Raw genomic sequence first — 22,203 nt, 5'->3', positions numbered from 1 at the left:
CCGCTTTTAGATAAAGAATTATAGAAAAAATGAATTTTATAAAAAATCCTTAAAATTTGATGCAGATTTCAAATCTCCCCCCTAACTTTAAAATTCCGGAAAACTTATATATCTTAATATATATATAGACGTTTTTTTACATATGTTTTTATCAATATTTCTGTAAAGGATAATGGAATAACATCACAACCCCTTAAGTTTTAAGGGGGGAGAGAAATGAAAAAATAAAAGCAATTTGTGATATGAATGTATATAAAAAGGAGTTAAAAGCCTTTGATGTATATTGTCAAGCTGATGGAACTTTTCTGGAACCTGTAGAATGGCCAAAATGCGTAGCAAGTAAGAAACCTTCAAATCACATTTGCTTATATATTACTTTCTTGCAATATTATGTGATTTTAATTTACAATATATGGTTACAATATTATAACAAGTATTTTATGCTTATTAAATCAGGTGTAAACTGTAATGAACCACCTGCGCGTCCTTATACTGGAACCTGGGAATGGAATGGAAATAGTTCATTTGGAACTAAAATTTCTTACACATGTGGTCCATATGCCAAATTTTGTGATGATGATGGAGTTTGTCTTGATGAAATTATAAGTAAAATTTCATATATTAGATAATTTCATCAATGGTATTTAGTGTTTTTAAAAGCGGTGCTTTTCTATAATTAGGGTCGATCCATACGTCCGTAGGTACGGATAGCTTTTTTCGTTGTTTTAGGCATGTTAGAATTGTTCTATTGATTTCAAATTTTGCATGGTGATTCCTGTAGTAGTTAGGTACGATTTAGAAAGCGTAGCAACTCTATAATCACTACCAGAATGTCCATAAACATTATCCTGTATCAAGCAGTTTTTCAACAAATTTACTTACAATTTTGCTTCGATTCTCATACATTTATATTATAGTTATTCAGTTCTGACACTATACAAATGTTTTGGCTGTTTGTTCTACAGTTTTAGAGCTTCGCTTTTATGGATATTGTCATCCTTGTTTTCTTAGTGTTACTTCAAAGTTTTATTTTGTTTGTTTGTTATAAAGACTTTGCTTATCTGAGGTTAAACTACATGAGCCTAAGTTGATAATCTCTGGCAGTAGTTGCTAAAATAGCGTCTGATGGTTTTTGAATTTCAAGAAATCATTATATTACTTATCTTTTTATCATATATTTTACAGTTAGCTGCTTTTTTAGAGTTACCACAGCCGTATCTTGCCCATTAAAAATATTGAATAAGAATACTTTTTTAGCTCTCTGAGTTAAATCTTTAAAATCAGATATCTATATAATTCAATCTCAGATATTCACAACAACAATATTGTATTTTCACTCTAGTTGAATGTGCTTGGAATAAGTCCTGGGTACCTGCAGCTTTACCTAATTGTGCTGCTAAAGCCTGTCAAGATATTCCTTTTCCACCTGAAAAGCTAGGGCTAATATACAAACCTGATGAGAAAAATAACATGACTCTCAAGTCAGGTTAAATGTATTTTTATTGGATTTATTTAAAACTTTATTTGTTTAATATTAAAGTACAGAAAGTTTAATTTTAATATGCTATCATTTTCATTCAATATTACAAAATATTTTACAAATAATTCATTTCAAATGTACTGTTCAGAATATACTAGATACAATCCCTTCATACCTATGAAAATTCCTTTTCCTGGACCAAATCAGTGTATTAAGGGACAGAAATTAATGCTTGTAGGAAAAATATTGGATAACAATCAGGTAAAGATATCAAATCAAAATTTGATTCAAACATAACAAAATATTTTTATATTTGCAAAATGATCTTAAAAATAAAGTTACAGGATCTGTGTCTGGCTGTGCCAAAAGATCTTGCTGCTGAACCGTTATGATTCTCTGTTACAACGTGATTCTCACAAATATTGGGGGAGGGTACCACAATCCTAAGAGAATCGCCCTAAAAAGAAATATCAAAATATATTTGAGAACACCAACTGTATGGCTAACAAGGCTTTGCTTTGTGTACAAGGGTACCAACACTTTTTCTTTTGAAAACTACAAACTTGAAAGTAAGGGGGTCGACTTCCCCCTCCCACCTCAAGGGCACACTGAGGCCTTTAGGGGTGTAGCCTATAGTACAATATAAATAACTAGCGGCTACGCCCCTAGAGGCCTCTAGGTGCACTTGAGGAGGAGAGAGTCGAATTTAATAATTCAATTTCTTATTTTAGATTTTAAAAGAAAAAGTAAAAAAAAATTACGTTTGATGTTTGTTTTTCGTTGAACTCTCTTTCTAAAATTGAGAAATTAAAAAAAAAAATTAATTTCTCTAGGGTGGGTGGTGGTACCCTCCCCCAAAATAGTTATAAACCTTCCCGGGACATATGAGAATCTACCCTGTTAAGGAGAACCCGATCGGTTCAGCGGTTAGCGAGATCCTTTGGTACAAACATACAAACACACAGACACACAGACACACAAACATCCTGTTACTTTATTATAAGGATTGTTTAATTCTCAACATTTGAATTCATATTTCAGCCTGTAAATGTAATTCTTGAAGCTACACAAAATCAAGAAGCTTTTCATCTCATGATTGATATTGCTACTGAACAAATATCTAGATGGATGGAGTTAGAAAAGGTTTAATAAGTTTTGCATCTGATATTAGAGTTTTAGGTGTTTACTTTATCTTCTTCTTTTTAAAAGTAAATGATATTTTTTCAGGATGTTGTAGTAAATTTGGAAACCTCTGTAGGAACAACTATTGACTTCTTGGAACCCGTCATAATAATGTAATTTGCATGTAGTTGTAAATTTTGTAAAGTACAATTTAAGCTTCTTATCTTAATGTTATTTATTGTAGACTTAGGTGTGATGAAGATGGATTTTCTCTGAAGCTTAATTTTGACCCAGCATATCCTCATGATTTACATCAAGTACCTCTGGAAAGGATTAAAAACCTACTTGTTACTGGTGGCATTGAACTTAGGTTGGTAGATTTTAAAATCAATTATTTAACAAGCATTAGTAGAAGTAACACAAGAACTAATAGAGAATTAAAACAAACTGTTGATATATTTTATAAGTGGTAAAAGTTAGGTAAATGCTTTTTGGATTACCTTTTAGTTAACATACATTCCATCCACAATTAGAACTTTCAAATATAGATTTTGCAGTCAATTGTTTTGTTTATTAATGACTGTCAAGTTACCTATAATATTTCAAAAGACGCCTGCTTATAGTATTCATAGACAAATCAAACCATTTTCTATTCATTTGTTATTCTTAATTATTATCAATCAATCAGTTTTGCTGGATTCGTTGGAGAAGAGATGGACCCAGCTCCTCCTTTGGGTTTCAATCTTACATATGAATGCCCAGATGGTAATCAGAATTTGAATTAGTTTCATTGAAAGGGATAATCTTACAGCTCGATTTCTTGAACAAACAGCTTGGTACATAGGGTTTACTTGGGGGAAATTCCTTATGTGTTCCCTATGTGGACTTAGGGAAAGTGATTCCCTATGATGCACTTTCAGAAAGTGTCTCATGAATAATACTTATGTTAGCTGTGCGTATTTTTCACATATGTAATTAGCTGCGGGGAGTAAGCTGTCATGAGTATTTGAAAGCAATGTTGCTACTGTTTTAATTATAATGTTATCCAATTTTTGATTTACACAAAGCCCAATTTGAAGATCTAATTAAATGTCTTCTTCTCTAAATTCCGGAAATAGAATCATAAAATGATAATAGTAAACATAACTGTTATTTTTAAGTTTTAAAGGAAGCCTGCAAGCAATACCACGCTTTTAACTGCTGAAAGACTGCCACAAGTAGACCCAATACCCAAAATTTGAAGCCTTCAGCTTCTATAACAAAAAAGTTCTAGGCATTTTAAAATGACATTTTATGTACAATGAAAATTTTGAAAGAATTGGATGCTAATGTTAGAAATTTTGAAATTAAACTACGTGGCCTAGAAACAAAATTATGAGCTTATTTTTGTCATAAATTTAGATTGCCAGTAACTAATTATATATTTCCAATAAAAATACCCATTTTTATAGTCAAAATCATTAAAAAAAATTAAGTTTAACTTGCGTTGTACTGAGTGTACTGTAGCCAATCAGAAGGCTGAATCAGCTTAGCAACCAATCACAGCTGAGCTTGCAGAAGTTTCCCCCTTTGTTTCCGCTATGATTTTTGTTTAAAAATGCAATTTAAATTGAATTTTTTTCATAGATTTTGACTATGAAATGTGGTGTTTTTTTGTAAAAATGTAATCAGTTACCGGCAATCTAAATTTCTGACAAAGATAAGGTTATAATTTTGTGTCTAGGCGACGTAATTTAATATTGTTTTTTTCTTTTATTAGCATCGGAAATCTTTCAAAATTTCCATTGTATATAAAATGCTTTTTTGAAATGCCTAGAACTTTTTTGTTATTGAAGCTGAAGGCTTTAAATTTGGGGTATTGGGTCTACTTGTGGCAGTCTTTCAGCAGTTTAAGCGTGGAATTTCTTGCAGGCGTCCTTTAATATAAGTTTTAATAATTCAATCAATATAATAACTTTTCGTAATCATTTAGGTAATACAAATATGTCCTTAAATTTTTTTTCTCTTATTAATAAATTAAGTTTACAAAGAGTGTAGATAATTTAAGAAAAATACAAAGAGGAAATCTTTTTACAAAAGTAATATGATGTTTATCTGTACCTGTATTGGAAGTATAATAGTATGTTTTCCGTATGGATTCGAACCCTTATCCTTTCTTTCTTTTCCTTATCATTATTGGGTAGTAAGAAGAACGCCAACATTTGAATTTCATATGTGTGTGCGGCATTCAAACAATGAACGCACACCAAGCCTAAAACAAAGCCCACAGGGCCATTTTTATTTATTCCTTTGAACAGTGCGGAGTTTCTGTGTATGAAAAACTATGTTTTACAATGAAATGTGGTGTTCTCCGTGCTGAATATACCTTGAGTGCTTCCTGGCTTGTCATGATCAACGATTTGGTAAATATTTAATTCTTTTAAGCATTTAAATTAGAATGGAAAGATATTTTCAAGGAAGCCAAATTAATTTTCTTATTTTTCATTAAAATAGACCAAGTAATTGATTTATTTTTGTATCAGAATATTTTTATAGTAGTCTAAAATGATTCTACCTATAATTTATAAACTCGCATTATGTTTTGATGTAATTTTGAAGAGAAAAAGCCTAGTTTTTTCATACGCTTTTAAAATAATATATTGCAAATCACGCAACCTTTTTAAAGACGATTATGTCCATTAGAAAAAAGATTTATTTTTCTTTTACAAACATTTTAACATTTTAATATATCTTTATTAATTTTGTTATTTTTTGTTTCAGTGCCCACCGTTTCATACAATAAACTTGTATTTGTAACTGCACTAGTTTTGATTCATTCGGGAAGTAGCAGGTTTAAGTGCGTCTGCACTATAAGATCATGTGTACGGCCGTAGGTCAGGCATCAGCCGTCTACGTCAGCCATGTACCGAAACAATGAAACGGTATTCAGACAGCCAGATGAAAGCCAGTGACAGTTACCGTGCAGATGTTGGATGTGATTAAATTCCACACGTGACTATAACTGTAATCAGTGCTAGTTAAAGTGACATTATGGCTCAATAACGCGAACTTGTCAAAGCGCAAAAAAGTTATGGTGATCTGAAAAGATTTATTGGATGAACTCTAGACGTTACCAACCATAACTGTAATCAGTGCTAGTTAAAGTGACATTATGGCTCAATATAGCGAACTTGTCAAAGCGCAAAAAAGTTATGGTGATCTGAAATGATTTATTGGATGAACTCTAGACGTTACCAACCATAATTGTAATCAGTGCAAGTTAAAGTGACATTATGGCTCAAAAGTTAACCAAGTTACCTCGCCTGAGGATGTGTTTACCAAAATTAGTGGATGATTTAAGTGTTGAGTTAAACAGAGTGATGCAGCTAGTTATGAAAACTGCAGATCTTGAAGTTAATCTCCAAAAGGAATGTGACCTTTTGCATGATATGAATGATAATTGTAATCATATCGTGAATGCCTTTATCGAACATGATATTGAGCTCTAGGATGATGAGGACTTGTGTGACAAATATAGCGAACTTGTTACAGCGCAAAAAAATTATGGTGAACTGAAAAAGACTCTCACAGCTAAATCTTAAATCATTGAAATTCATGATGGAGATAGCAGGTGATAATCTATATAACTGTAGAGTTGAGTTCATCTCTCTATGGGCTAAAGCTGCGGGTGTTGCCGTAGCCGTTACTGATGATAATGTTGTATGTGTTGCAGTCAATTCTGATGTTGAAGATAGTGCTGCAGCCGTTGACAACATTGCTATTGCGGGTGTTGCCAAAGCCATTACTGATGATAATGTTGTTTGTGTTGCAGTCAATTCTGATGTTGAAGATAGTGCTGCAGCTGTTGACAATATTGCTACGGCGGGTGTTGCCGTAGCTGTTACTGATGATAACGTTGTTTGTGTTGCAGTCAATCCTGATTATATTGAAGATAGTGCTGTAGCCGTTGATAACATTGCTACGGCGGGTGTTGCCGTAGTCGTTCACAATGCTGATGTTGGTTGTGTTGTAACCAATTCTCATGATGTTGGTGATAGCGCCGCGGCCATTCCTGATGATGATGTTCACGTTCCAGCCGTTGCTGCTGTCGTCAGAGTTGCAGCCAATTCTAGTGTTGAAGTTGTTGCAGTTGACGCTGATGCTGATAGTATTGCAGTTAATACTGAAGTTGTTGCTGTTGCAGACAACATTGATGCCAAAGAGGCTTCCAACTGCTGAAGATGGATGGAGGAAGCAGAGCAGCTTTGAGGGCTGTCTCCACAGGAGAGAAAATTATAGAATATTTCTCTTGTGCAATTAAATTAGTGCCATGTGAAAATGGCCGCCAACACTTTGTATTCGATACAGGGTGGTCATTTTGAAGCAGTCCAGCCGTGGATTTTTTGTAGCCAAGCTGGCCAGGGAAGTACCGACAGAAATACCTACCCCTGCACATCTAATCTACGACATAAACCATTTATGTGTGAAAATGATCTCCTAAAGAGAAGAAATGTTACAAGTTATATATCAGGCTTGTGAAGGGAACCAAAATGGGTTCTGTAAAGAATAAGTATTTATTATTCAACTAATTTTATTGTTCATATTTAAGCACAAAAATTCTACAAAACTGTTTAGACTTTTAAAGCAGATTTTAAAAGATTTTGTTTCTTTAAGTATGATTTCGAAAAGCAAAAGTTCATGTGTATTAACTACCAAATGATTTTTGCAGATTTTTTTTAAAACTAAGAAATGTAGATTTTTTTACAAATTATTTTTCGAGGTATTTTTTTTTTTCATGGTTCACATTTGCTTAAAAATGCTATTTCTCAGATTCTCACATGAAATAATGCATTAAAGTAAAGAACAAAACATGTATTATTATGATAATGTTTAAAATATTCCTTATTATTATTTTAAAAGATTATCGCAAAAAAAAAATCAAGATATTTGTTTAAATTTGTAAGCAAATCAAAGATTTTCTTTCATTCCGGAGGCAGGGATTTCTAACAATTTATGTATAAAAGTTTTTCTTTCACTCCGGAGGTAGGGATTCCTAGTAATCCACGCGTAAAGATTTTTTTTCTTCATTCCGAGAGCAGAGATTCGTAGTAATATACGTACCTAGCGATTTCGGACAATTTTAAACCTTGAGAAAGTATTTTATAGCAATTATTTTCCTAGGTACATATATTTTCGTTCATGTTTAAAAATGTAAACTCTATTCTCTATGAGATAAGCATTTATAATAATGTACACGATGTATGATATTATTAAAATATTGATTATTATTTTATATGAATATCACAGAATTATTTTAAGATAAACTATGCATATTTTAAATTAAAACTTTAACTTCATTTTTTATGCAGTACTTAAAACTTGAAGCAGTAGTTTTTTCAAAGATTTATAAGTAACGCAAATTTTAATACAATTTTGTTTTAACTTATAAATTAGTTCAAGATTTTTTTCATTTGAGATATAAACTAAAGTTTTCTTTTCGATTATCTGGGACCTGGGATTTTTTCGCGTAAAATTTCTTAGGTACTTAACGCAATGTTTTTTGTGTTTATTTGTCCTTGTTGGACACATATTTGAAATATGAGATATTGATAAGGAATAAGAATGAAACAACATTTATTCATTTGAAAAATTATTTTCTTTTCATATATTTACATGCATATTACAAAATAATTTAATATTAATCGTATATTTAAGTTATTTTTTTCGTTCTGATGACTTACCTAAATTGAAAAGCAGTTGATTTTCATGATGATAGCAGTTAAGTTTGATTGTTTTAATTTTCCGAAGAATTTAGCTTAACAAAACGCCCTCACGAAGCCTAACAACGTTACCGCAACAAGCTCCGTGATGACGAGGAATTAAAGCTTATAATTATGATGATTTGATAAAGATTTCTTTAGAAGTTTCTTGAGTTTTCTTATATTTTTTCGTTTTAACTTTGGAACATTTTTCATATTATTTGTTTCAGATGTTCATGGTTTGTGCCCCGCGCCAAGGACCCTGTGCGCAGTTATGCAAGAATCACAAAAAAGAAAGAAACTCATAACCGAAAACAGGGTAAATGGCACGAGGCAGAATTAATTTTATGTGCTTAAGTTTGATCTGTAATCTTGAGAGGTTCAGGTTGAACTGAGGGCCTCATTGCTCTTAAAGGGAGTGTGAACGTAAAACTTTCTCATCTGATTATCAAATCTTAACATTTTCTAAGCATATTTCACTACACTGATCAACCAAAAACGTCCTATTAACAAAAATATCCAGGAATAATGCCTTGATTTTATGGTATTTTGGGAGGGAAAAAGGAAAAAACAGGGAAAATCTGAACATTTTTGTTTCTTATAATGTTTGTAGGGATATTTAACTTGTCATATATAGTTAAAACAATAAACTTACTGTTAAGGATTTATCTTATGATATAAAATTGCTAATTAGTTTTTTTATAGCGTAGTAATTAGGTAATAAAGACCAATTTTAAATTCGTATTATTGACAAAAAAAATACCTCACTGTCTACAAAGGGTTGAATCTCATAGGTTATTTAAAATGATAATATCCTTTTTTATTGTGTTGGACAATAAATAACCCACTTTGGAGAATTAGTTTACACTTTTATCAGACTGTTTAAAAAGAAATATTGCGTCTTTATTATTTACAAATTTGTAATTAAAGGTGGGCAAGAGATGGGCCATCTAAAGTTAATTGGATACTAATAAAAAAACCTGTTTCTAGCTTGTATTTGGTTTTCAATAAAAAAATATTGCTTATTTTATCAATTTCTAAGTAACTATACATTGGTTTAAAGCAAGGATTATGTTAAAAGTCAGCTTAACTGTTAGGAAAAATCAAGAACTATGTGAAAAAGTTTAATTTTAGCTATAATGGGAGAAAAAAGCAATTTAATGAACATTTTATATAATACGGAAAATTTCTTCCTTTCCCTTTACCTTATAAAAATCGTCGGAAAAAGCCGTTTTTTAAGCAAACAAAAGCGCGTTTTGCTCTATCTGTGAGATATTATGAATGAGATAATGTTAAGATTTGATATTAAGATGAGAAAAATTTACGTTCACAGTCCCTTTAATTTTAAGACTGTATTTAAATAAGTACGAAGATAGCTTATTATTAATCAGCCAAAGAGAAATCGCCAAATCAGCAATTTTTGAGACTTTTCTTTAACTTTGAGCTTAATTTAAGATTTGCATATGCAAAAAATGCAATTTTAATTTTATTTTGATGTTTTATTTGATGAAATAATACAGTCATTTTTTATGTTCTTAGATTTAAGGATGTTTATTTTATTCGATGATTATGTTTTTAGATTAAGGATAATTTTATTTTATTTGATTATTCTGTTTGTCTAGAATTAAGGATTATTTTCTTGTCTTTCTTTTACAAAAAAGATTTGATCGAAGAAAAGTTTTATGTATACATTTTCACTTTTCTTTTAGCAAAAAAGATTTGTTTGAAAAGAAGTTTTTTGAGTAATTATTCTTTTTTTTAGTAAAAAGATTTGAATGAATCATTTTGATGATTTTAATGCAATTCATGTTTAGCATTAAGGATTATTCTAACATTAGAATATTATTATTATTATTATCGATGATTAGGTACCTAATAAAAAGTTTGGGTACTTATTTTTTAAAATTATTATTCATGTATTGTTATTACATGGTCTAGCAAATTCAAATAATCATTTTATTTTATTTTGAAAATTGTGAGGCCATGAGAAACAAGTGTTATGTGTGAGTAGTGAATGTGTAAGTTATTCAATGTTGAATGTATTGACCTCCTATTCCTTTATTCCTGCATATTTTGAGGAATTGTGTCAGTCTGAGTTAGTACGAGTATTCGTGAATATTTTTACTAGCAGATTTGAGGCCATAGGGCCAAGTTTCAAACTCTTGTAATTTATGTGGTCATGAGTTGTGACTTTTGTGGACACTGTCTGCACACAAAATTGCAAAAAATTGATGATGTCGTGTTCGATTCCCTCCTCTCACAGGCGGTTGTGTATTGGAAGTATAATAGTATGTTTCCCGTATGGATTCAAACCCTTATCCTTTCTTTCTTTTCCTTATCATTATTGGGTAGTAAGAAGAACGCCAACATTTGAATTTCATATTTGTGTGCGGCATTCAAACAATGAACGCGCACCAAGCCTAAAACAAAGCCCACGGGGCCATTTTGATTTATTCCTTTGAACAGTGCGGAGTTTCTGTGTATGAAAAACTATGTTTTACAATGAAATGTGATGTTCTCCGTGCTGAATATACCTTGAGTGCTTCCCAGCTTGTCATGATCAACGATTTGGTAAATATTTAATTCTTTTAAGCATTTAAATTAGAATGGAAAGATATTTTCAAGGAAGCCAAATTATTTTTCTTATTTTTCATTAAAATAGACCAAGTAATTGATTTATTTTTGTATCAGAATATTTTTATAGTAGTCTAAAATGATTCTACCTATAATTTATAAACTCGCATTATGTTTTGATTTAATTTTGAAGAGAAAAAGCCTAGTTTTTTCATATGCTTATAAAATAATATATTGCAAATCATGCAACCTTTTTAAAGACAATTATGTCCATTAGAAAAAAGATTTATTTTTCTTTTACAAACATTTTAACATTTTAATATATCTTTATTAATTTTGTTATTTTTTGTTTCAGTGCCTACCGTTTCATACAATAAACTTGTATTTGTTGATATTACCACCAAGTACCTTATGGAACAGGTTCTTTATACGCTGCCAACGCCAATACTTTTCTCCCTCATCTTTAAGCAATCTCAAGTATAATCTGTAATATGACAATAAATTAAAACCCCAAACAAGTTGGTTTCACTTCTGCAATATGTATAAATGTAATAAAAACCATAGACAAATAATAACGCAATAATAAGTGAGGTACACATCAATCAAATCATAGATAAATATAATTTTTTAAACATAAAATTAAACAGCACATATATAAATTAAACATTAACAATCAGCATTCTTGTGATCACAAAGACCTAAACATAATAAAAACATATCAATATATAAAATACAAGCATTAACTACCACTCCTCCTGTTTCTTTTCTTCTCCTCCTCTTTCTACTTCATCTTCTCCAGCCTTTCCTTCTTGCTCAACCTCTCCTTCTTACTCTCAAACTGCTTACCATGCATGACCTCCAACATCTCCATAAAACTCTTCCTTTCAGACCTCCATTCTTCTCTCTGCCTCTTCCACTCCTCAGTATCAAGCCACTGCTGTTCTTTCTCTCGCCTAATAGCCCGGGAATCATCCCTAGCCCTCGCCTCAAACACCGACACCATACTCTCTTTTCGCCACACATCCTCTCTGGCCTACTCAAGCTCCTTCTTGACACTGTCACACTCCTTACGGACACGTGCAAGGTCCGCCTCCACCTGCTGCACTTGCGATTTCAGGCTTGAAATCTGCATTACCATTGACCTGGCAGTACCAGCCTCCAGCTCAACAGTGGCAATAAAATTACCGCTGGAGTCTCTGGGCGCACGTCCTCTGCCCCGGCCTCTACCCTTCGCCGGCCTCGCAGACACTGCCGCCTCCGCCTTGTCCTTTCCACAGGACATGAAACAGCCTCTCTTGGCACCTCTACCCGCCTGGGCAACAGACACAACACCCCCGTTGACCACCGCACTCTCCTGCACCTCCTGGACATCCTCCACGGCCTTCACCACCTTCTTTGCCTTCTTGGGAACAGACATGGTGTATCCCAGGGAGTCCAAGAGCTCACAGCTGCTACGGCTCTGGCAATAAGCCGCCGTAGCCCATAGTGGCAACGGCATCACATCCTGAAAAGGAACGGATGGCGTGTGCTCCACGTCGAAGCCGTCAGCATGTAAACGCAGAAGTCTACCTTCATAGCGTTTCATGCCCTCAACCGACATCTGCGCCCCTAGGCCTGCGTCCGCGGAAAATTCCGCATAGCAGGGACCATAGACCACCCACTGACGGGATTGGCGCACCATAAAGGTACGGTGCAAATTAAGTACACCGTACCCATTAGAGACCGATTGGGTCCAGATGTGGCTGTTGACGGCCTGGACGTGTTCCCAGTACATAAAGCTGGCGGGTATAAACCTCAGGGTTGGTATCACAACCTGATGTTTAGTCCCCAAGAACAGCTTTATGACCTTGTCGACAAGACCACAGATCTTGTCGACGGGAAGCACTCCAATTAGATATTGGAAGCCAGGTATAGAAACCCGCTGGGGTGTACTTCTACCAACTATGGACTGAACTAGGTCCAGTAACTGAGACTCTGACCGCTCACAGCATGTGATCCATGTGACGTCTGTCGGCCAGCCAAACCCCTCTTCGACGTCGCTGATGGTGGTATGCGTGGTGCCCTCCACCAATTGCACCTCTCTTTGAATGATAGCATCCATGGCGAGCTAAAAATTAAAGTAACACTATTAAATGTGTCAAAAAAATAATGATTCTCGTCCGATGATATGAGTCTTATAAACTGAGTTATGCTTGTAGAAAAAAATTAATTTAGATTTAAAAACAAAACTTAAAACACAAGAAATGATATTAAATTCATCGTGAAACTATGGTTTTTAATTACTTTAATTACTAAAAGATAAAATAAAAACACATATATATTCATTTTTAAATAAACTATTTCACTTTTACGAAACAAAATAAATTTACCAATTGTGTATGCATAAAAGCAAGTATTTAACATTGCTCGTAAACAATAAATCATAATATTAGCCTTTGTCTTTAAAAAAGTTGATAAAATGATAGTTTATTACCTTAGAATAGTCAAGAAAAGACGAGTTAATTATTCTAGTGTGTAAACTGGAATGATTTATTGTTGAAAAAATACACAAAAAGTAAAATATTTTATTTAATTCACATTTTTAAAAGAATTTTTAACTGTTTCCGTAATTTTTAATACACGTAAACTGATTTTTACGCGCATCATGCCGCATCATTTTTATGCGTATTTGGGCATAAAGATACAGCCATTCTTGCATCTATTTATTTGATAAGAATGAAAGTTGTCGCCTAATATTTGTTGAGCCTTAAAAATAAAATACGTTTCTAAACGCATATTCGTAAAACGAAAATTGTTAATGTATTAAATAACAAAAAATTCATAATTTATCATTTTTATTTACAACAAAAGGAATACTTTTATGTACTTTAGGCCTAAAAAGAAAACTTGACATGCATTCAGTGACTTTTTAGAGTCCCTTGATTGCATTGAAGATTTCCTTTGGAATCTTCCCACTTTGCATAGATTCTACCAGATTCTGACTGTTAGCTCCAAGCTTTGTCAGTGGATCTGCAATCTGATACTTCCCTTCAAGCCAAATCAATTGCTTCAACTCCTTTGCTTTCAACATCTGCTTGATCACACCAATCTCTCTCCTCAACTTTCTCTCTTGCACATCTGTAGTAGAATGCACACTCTCAAAAGTGTCCTTGTTGTCTATGATAGCTCTAACTGGTATGATACCTTCCTTGCCCAACAACTGCTCTAGGGTCCATTTGAAGGCAATTGCAGCATCAAGACCTTTTGTCAGACTAATGGCTTCTGCTGCAAATGTGGATGTGACCACTCTATCAATCTTGTTTGCCCTCCAGTCAATAGGAGCACACCTTCCATCTTCTGGTCTAACTAGGAATAACACATATCCTTGTGTGCGATCAGTTCCTCCATTCAAGTTTCCATATGATGCATCTGTAAACAACCAGATCTCTGATTTGCTTATATCCTCCATGTTTGAGAAACGAAGTACTGCCTCATTCTTTTTCAAATTAACTAATGAGGTCTTTGCATACTTAAGATCAGCAACAGTGCCTCCTATAAAATGAGTGGAGCATGCAATCATGTTGAAAGAAAGATCTGGACGAGTGGAACGCACAGTCCAGTTTAGTTGACCTGTCATCTTTCTCAGCAAAGACAGCTCATCAAAAGTCATGTCTGCCTTTGTCTGCTTCATTCTCTGTGGATCAAACACTGGAATTGTTATTCCTTCTACATAATCAGACTGGTCTAAGGTTACACCATTCTTGTCTTGATTAAGCTGAAAGCCTGTGTACATGAAACTTCCACGCTCAGATTTGCCAACCATAAAGGTATTCAGAATTTGTGGCAATATAGTGGTGTGAAAATACTCACCTCCTGCATTCAAAAAATCATCAACGTGAAGACCAACCAAAGCTTCCAGTTCACCATCTTTCATTAGAAAGAATAGTCCTGAATCATAAGTACACTTCTGGAAACCTAGTTTCGTAAGTACATCTTCTACTCTTGTGTACCATTGTCTGCTTGCATCTCTCAAGCCATAAAGACATTTGTTTAAGAGCCACAAAATGTCAATTGCATTTGCTTCTTTCGGAGGTTTAACATACACTTTTCTTTCCAAACGTGTACCTTGAAGGAAAGCACTTTTCACATCAACAGTTTCTATAGTCCAACCTTTAGCTGAAGCAATGGTTAGAAGAATCCTTAAAGAATATTTCTGCATTGTTGGCGATTCCTTAAGATGCTCATCTTCCTCTTGGAATCCCCTAGCTGTCAGCCTGGCTTTGACCTCCTTGCCTTTCATGGTCAATACCCATGTGGTGGTAATCCTATTTTGACCTTCGTCCTTGACCTCTTGATAGGTGTCGAAATCTTTTAGCTTTTGCAGCTCTAAGTCTTTAGCTGCTATGCATTCCAGAGAATCTTTCATCTCTTTCGGCATCATTACTGCTAAAACTTCTTCATGCACCCAAGTTGCAAGCACTTGTTCTTCATTTAGACTAACTAGATTATCATTGGCTTCTGCAGTTATCTCTTTTCCATTATCAAGTCTTATATCATAAGCCTCTTCTTGTTCTTCTGGTGGAGTCTGCGTTTCTTTGCGCACTTCTTGTCTTGCAAAATCTGCTGAGAACTGCTTGCCTGAGTCCAGTTTTACATTGTACCAGTGTTTGTATTTGCCCACTCTCTTGCCAGCTTGTCCCAGAACAATGCCTCTTTCCCATTTACCATTGTCCTTGAACTCAATCCTTTGATTGGTTTTAAACTTTTCTGGACTTGCTAGAGTTTGGCTAGGTTCACTACCATTTGTTGACTTAGTTGGGTCATTTGCAACTGTTGTTGTATTTTCTGTAGAAACTTCGTTACTATCATCCTCTGTAACATTTTCTGCTTCGTTTTCAGCTTCCTCACTAGCTTCCTCCCTTGCTTCTTGAAAGTTCTCATTATCTTCATCAGATGATTCCTCCATTTTGAATTGTTCTCTCTGATCTTTCAATGGTGATTTCTGCTCTGACATCTCACCCCTCTTGATCTTCTCAAGTTGCTCTTCCTCATCCTTAAGCCTTTCAGACAGGGTCTGTCCTGCTGGCCAAAGCCTGTTTGCACTAACTCTGACATAACTTGATGATGTCCTGATTCCAATTACCTTTCCATCCTGGAAGATAACTTTAGCTGGTCCCAGCCACTTGTCATCCTTGTCTCTTCTGTAATATACTAGCTCTCCAGGTTTGTAATCTCTGTTCACTGCTCTCATTTTTAGCCTCAGTGCCAGTTTCAACTTTTCACACTTCTCTGCCTTAGCAAAAGCAGCTCTTGTAGCATGTAGGGCTTTTATATTTTCTATCAAAGCTCTACTTGTTTGCTCAACCTGAGATGCTGGGATGGGATCTGTCATAATACTAGGCAGTCTTGGTGCTCTTCCAAATGTTAGTTCAAAGGCTGTATAACCATAAACATTTGTCAACGAGTTCTTTACTGCACATGCCCAAGCAATAACTTGCTCCAATGGCATTTCAGGATGATCATTTTCTAGACATTCACCCACGTTGTCAACAGTTGAATGTGCTTTTTCCTGATGACCGTTTTGCCACGGGCTGCAAGCGGCTGTGGTCGCATGATAGATGTTCAGCATCGCACATGCTTCTTGTACCGCTTCATTTACAAATTCTCCTCCATTATCCGTTAGAATTATATAAGGTGCAGTAAAATACCTGATCCAGTCCAAAAACAATTTTTCAACAATTGTTTCAGGTTTCTTGTTTCTAATTACTGAGCCCACTGTATACCTTGTGAACATGTCCACAAAGTATAGCACATAATGCTTGTCATCCCATTTCTTCAAATCCATTGTGAGAATGTGATTGAAATCCTTTGCCATAGGAAGGCTAACTGCTGGCCTGTCCGGATTGCGTTTTCTCAATATACAACCCTCACATCCATCTATTATCTTGTCAATCATTGTACTGAATTTTGGATCCCATTGCTCTGCTGACTTCAACAGATTCACAAATACTCTCTTCGGCCTGTGGCCAAACTGCTTATGCAGTTTCTGCAAAAGTTTCAGCTGACTTTTGTATTCTCTTTCAACATATTAACCGCGTATATCTCCTGCATTAGCATTGTATCATGATGTTCATTGTCTCCAAACAAATTGAGTATGAAATGCCCTGCTGATGTTGTATCTACTCTTATAGGCTTGCCGTTGACTGTGGCTGTGTCATCCGCCATGTTTAGTGAGATACCTAACTGTTTCATGTGAGTTTTGGACATGAGCAATGGTATATCGGAGTCAATTATATCAACTGAGATGAGATGACGTTCTCCTGCCACTATGATAGGGATTGTGTAAGCTTGCATTGTTGGAAGTATTCCTTGGTTTCCAAATTGAAAAGTTTTCTTACTTTTATAAGGACCTTGGATTTGATTTTTGAGCTCAGTGGGAACTGACGACAAAAATATGTCCATCCACTTCTTTCCAGCCACGGATGCCGTGCAACAGGAGTCTAATGCAGCACAATTAATGGATTCTGCTGTAAACCTGCTTAGCTCTTCTTTGTTTGTTGTGAACAGCACTTTTTCAATCTGATCTGGTTGGCTGTCATCATTATCATCCTCTGGTTCTTGCACAACTTTCTCAAATTGCGATAAAAGTGCGTCTTCTTCGTTGGAATTTTGTGTTTGTATTAAAAACACCCTTCCCTTTTTACGGTTTGTGCTATTCGTGCTATTTTGTCCGTTGTTTCCGCTATTTTGTCCATTTAACGATTTCTTATAATCTGGACAATCCCTCTGAAAGTGCCTGAATGAACCACAATATTTACATTTAAGTGGTTTACCAGTAGCAGGATTTAGCTGATTAACGTTGGCATCCCTGTTATTGGGAACATTGCGCGCGCCATTTTGAGCTGTATTGGATGACGACTTTTGCGTATTATTATAATTGTTATTATTATAATTGCTTGTGTAATTCTTTTTATATGAATTATTCTTTTGCCAAGCAGCGAAAGCTTCCTGGTGGTCTGCAATAAACGCATCGGCGTTTGACTGCACTGGCTCACCCGTACAAATGTTGCCAAGGCTATCTGACAACATTTCTTTTATCTTTTTCTTAACTGCGTTGTACATTGTCCCTTTTCCAGCTTCTTTTTCGATATACATCACGGCTTTAACTAACGTAGCCTGTGTATGATCAAGCTTAGCTGCTACCTCTACGATAAATGCGCTACACGTATCCGTAAAAGTTATTCCAGATTGCTTACATTTATTGTAGTATCTCTCATGTTCTTTCAAATAATCCAAAATTGTCTGTCCTGGACGTCTTCTGTAGTTCAAAATCTTTTCAAACGCTTCAAGTTCGTCTATCCTTGCCTCTTTACCTATGTGCCCATCGAGAAAGTCAATGACCTTGTCTACACCCTCCAGATCTCCTATTAGAGACTCAACAGGGTGGACGTTAAAACGGTCGGTCTGAATCAAATTACCGAAAGTAATTGATTCATCGGGGACGGCGTATGCCAACATCGCCCCTTGCTTCTCAGGCTTATAGTCCGTTATCCCCTTCCATAGTAACACATTATTCTTGTACGCCTGGTAGGTTTGAAAATTATTCAGATTCGGCGCCTCCGCCCCTACCTTACAGTTTTCCGCCATTTTTGCTTCCCTGCTTGGGGTTTTTGCACACCTTTTTACAGGCTAGTTAACACAATCCTTATTAGCACACTACTTTTTATTGTAGTTGTTATTGTTACGCTACTTACACCTAGCTATACACCTTTATTTAGTAAGGATAGATAGGCTATTATTATTGTTGCGCTATTTATAGCATCAATCTGATAAAAGAAACAAACACTAGTTTACTAGCTGCGCTACCTATTCTTTATTATAGGCTTGTTAACAATATTAAAAACACACTCTTTGCGAGCTCTAATAAGGATTTATTATACTTAATAACACTATTATCTTTATTCAATAGTTTAGCTCACTGGACAAAAGACATAAAGTATAGGTTCATAAAATACTTGGAGTAGTTCAAATAGTGCCGTAGATCTTTTTCTTATAATTCTCCCTTTATAGAAAATTATAAAAATAAAACGCTCTGCTACTACTGATATTACCACCAAGTACCTTATGGAACAGGTTCTTTATACGCTGCCAACGCCAATACTTTACTCCCTCATCTTCAAGCAATCTCAAGTATAATCTGTAATATGACAATAAATTAAAACCCCAAAAAAGTTGGTTTCACTTCTGCAATATGTATAAATGTAATAAAAACCATAGACAAATAATAACGCAATAATAAGTGAGGTACACATCAATCAAATCATAGATAAATATAATTTTATTAAACATAAAATTAAACAGCACATATATAAATTAAACATTAACAATCAGCATTCTTGTGATCACAAAGACCTAAACATAATAAAAACATATCAATATATAAAATACAAGCATTTGTAACTGCACTAGTTTTGATTCATGCGTACTATAAGATCTTTTGTACGGCCGTAGGTCAGGCATCAGCCGTCTACGTCAGCCATGTACCGAAACAGTACCAAAGGATAATTGAACAAAATATTTTTGCTGGGACAGTGTTTTTTTCTGTAATATTTATCTTTTAGAGAAACTGTGGCTGTTAAAATCGCTGCCACCGGCGAAATTTTCCACCATTTCTTGCCTAATCAGACAATATTGTATCATTTAAGACCAAGTTATTTTTTACAAAAAATTTCCACTGTGAGAGCACTTAGTCATTTTTTGTAGAATTTTTCATTGCTAAATTCTAATGTTAGGCTTTTATTTTTAAAGTTTGTTAATGGTCTACATAAAAAAGCAAATACATCCCCCTAAAAGAAATTAATTAGAACCGTGGTGGGATTAGAACTAATTAAAGAGTTTTATTTTCTATATTTTCTTCCATATAGAACAATTTCTATCATTGTTTATTTTAGTTTTCTGGAGCTTTTTTATTCGTGTTTAAATTATAATCTACAAAAGTACCTTGAAAAACATATCTACTTAATTCTACCCTTCTAAAATTATTATTCTTATGCACAAATGCCCCGTAAAAATCGATTATTTACAATGTATTTGACAGCTAAGCTTAGGTAAAACAGCTTATTCATATAAGGAATAGCCTGTTCCCCATGTCACATAGGGATTGAATTTACATATGTAAATGACGTCCACTTAGGGAATTTACTTCGGAAATTCACTTAGGTTTTACATCAGGATTGTTCATGATACACTTTCCCTATGAGTTCACTCAGTGAAAGCTGTCATAGGGAAAATCAAATTCTTCAAGAAATCGAGCTATATAGAAATGTTTAAAGATTTTTAAAAAGGAGCCATTAATCCATAATAAATTAAGTGTCTTAATAATGCTTTATAATTTCATTGAGTTAAATAACTATTTTAATACTTAAACGTTGTAGGCAAACTTAAATAATTTCAACAGGGATAAATAGAATGCAATTGTTTACTTTCTTCCCTAGTCAATGAAATAATTCTTAAAACAATCTATCTAATAGATCTAATTAACTATAATACATCTTTTTTTTGTAGTATCTCTAAATGATGACTTATAAGCATATCATTAAAACCATTGACTTGCAAAGGGTTTTTTATGAAATGAAGAGGGGTAAATATGATAGACCATAAGAGGGGTATATTTTTTCAAATTTGAGAGGGGTGTGACCTTTTTACATTGACACCTATCGTGGGTATTTTATGGGAGTGCATCAGGGAGGTTTAGTTCCATGTTATGGGGGATGTAGTAAGGTGTAGGGGTTTGGACATTTAGAAGGATGTATTCAGCCCCTAATTTTGCCAAGGGGGTTGATACACCCTGCTTATACAACATTGGAATACTATTCCTAAGGGTAATAAATAAAGTTTGTCTTGGCAAGAGATAGGTAATTTTGTAGAGTCTACAAAATAAGTTTTGAACATAAATGGTGAAGATAAATAATAATGAAGTTCAAGTTGAACTAAATATGTGTAATACTGACAACATTATAGAACATTGAATAAAGAATTTGATCAAACATGTATAATTACAACTTAAATAACAATTACCTAGGTATGGTTTTTGACATGGACTGGTTTGCAACTCCATTTGTTTTAATGACATGTCAGGTAAAGAATTTTATCTGATAGTGATATATTTACAGAATTTTTATTTCTACAAATTAGTGCTGCCTAGTAGTCATAGGTATGTAAAAGGCAACTTTCAAAAGATTGAATACTGTTATATTTAACTTGTTTATAAGATAAATATGCCTTTCTCCTGCTTATTCAAGTATATGAATAACATAAAACCATATTTGGAAATTCTATTGACAACATATACTTTAAGTGTTCAGATATACCATTTACCGACTATAAACACACACACAAAATGTTATAATTAGGATTCTGGAATTTTTGATGAGCCAAATGATTGGGATATCTATCAGTGTGTTCTTCGTAAGTATACTAACTTCCACTTAGTTGACGTTTTTTTATACATATTTTAGAATAAATATTATATGTTTTATTTTTATTTTAATATCATTTGTTCGTTTTAGCTACAACCACAGAATGTTTTGACTGTACAAGTAAGTTTTAATTACATTTTCTTATCTTTTTTCTAGTCCCAGCAGATAAGCCCCTATATCCTATGATACCCTACCCTAAAGTAGTAAAACACCTTCCCTGGACCTATATGAAGCTACAGTGTAAAGGATAATCATATTGGTTCAGCGGTTAGCGAGATTTTTTGGTACACACAGACATAAATCCTGTTACTTTTTATAAGGATAAGTATTCAATAAATCAAATAGAGACAGAAACCTTACATTTGTATAAATTCTTTGCTTCAAAGATTTTTATGCAAATATACGCCCTTGGACGTATCAATACATAGATAGAAAAAACCAAAGTGATTAAGGGGGAGGGGGGTACAAAATTCAGTAAAATGTTTAAAATGCCCCTCAATCTCTAAGACAAAGTGCTTCGCACGCCACTGTCTGTGATCTTTATGCCATTAGCTGCAACTTTGAAACAAGTAAGCCAAATCAGAAACCAACCTACCCGCTACAACGTAACACCCCCATCACTATGCTGATTTTTAGTGTTTCAATTAAATACTTTTATATCAAATTATATTTGTTTTATAATATTTTGTATTAAACTAGCGGCTTCGCCCCTAGCATGTAGGGGCTTTGGCCCAAGAGGTTTGATCAAACCAATGTTTCGTATTTTAGATTTAAAAGAAACAAGGATGACAACATCCATAAAAGCGAAGCTCTGAAACGATATGACAGACGA

General features: G+C 34.1%; 1 protein-coding gene across 1 annotated transcript; it reads left to right on the top strand.

Moving 5' to 3' along the window:
- Positions 1-213: 213 nt before the first annotated feature.
- Positions 214-21,525, top strand: LOC145332426 (uncharacterized). The gene is made up of 11 exons (XM_080177422.1): positions 214-339; positions 457-606; positions 1,343-1,486; positions 1,629-1,741; positions 2,522-2,623; positions 2,708-2,775; positions 2,847-2,972; positions 3,291-3,367; positions 20,975-21,030; positions 21,306-21,360; positions 21,462-21,525. Exons 1-11 carry the CDS (start codon positions 243-245, stop codon positions 21,500-21,502), a joined length of 1,029 nt encoding a protein of 342 aa, XP_080033548.1. The 5' UTR covers positions 214-242; the 3' UTR covers positions 21,503-21,525.
- Positions 21,526-22,203: the final 678 nt, after the last annotated feature.

The sequence above is a fragment of the Acartia tonsa genome, chromosome 11 (genome assembly GCF_053477335.1).
Source record: "Acartia tonsa isolate MP-2025a chromosome 11, ASM5347733v1, whole genome shotgun sequence".
NCBI lineage: Eukaryota > Metazoa > Arthropoda > Copepoda > Calanoida > Acartiidae > Acartia > Acartia tonsa.
The sequence above is the reverse complement of the archived record's forward strand: the minus strand, read 5'-3'. Positions and strand labels throughout refer to the sequence as shown.

Bases quoted from the DNA above. Each gene is read 5' to 3' on its own strand.
- LOC145332426 (XM_080177422.1), top strand. From the start codon at position 243: ATGAATGTATATAAAAAGGAGTTAAAAGCCTTTGATGTATATTGTCAA. The intron at 607-1,342 runs GTAAAATTTCAT...TTTTCACTCTAG, and splicing joins TTGTCTTGATGAAATTATAA to TTGAATGTGCTTGGAATAAG. The intron at 2,776-2,846 runs GTAATTTGCATG...TATTTATTGTAG, and splicing joins TTGGAACCCGTCATAATAAT to ACTTAGGTGTGATGAAGATG.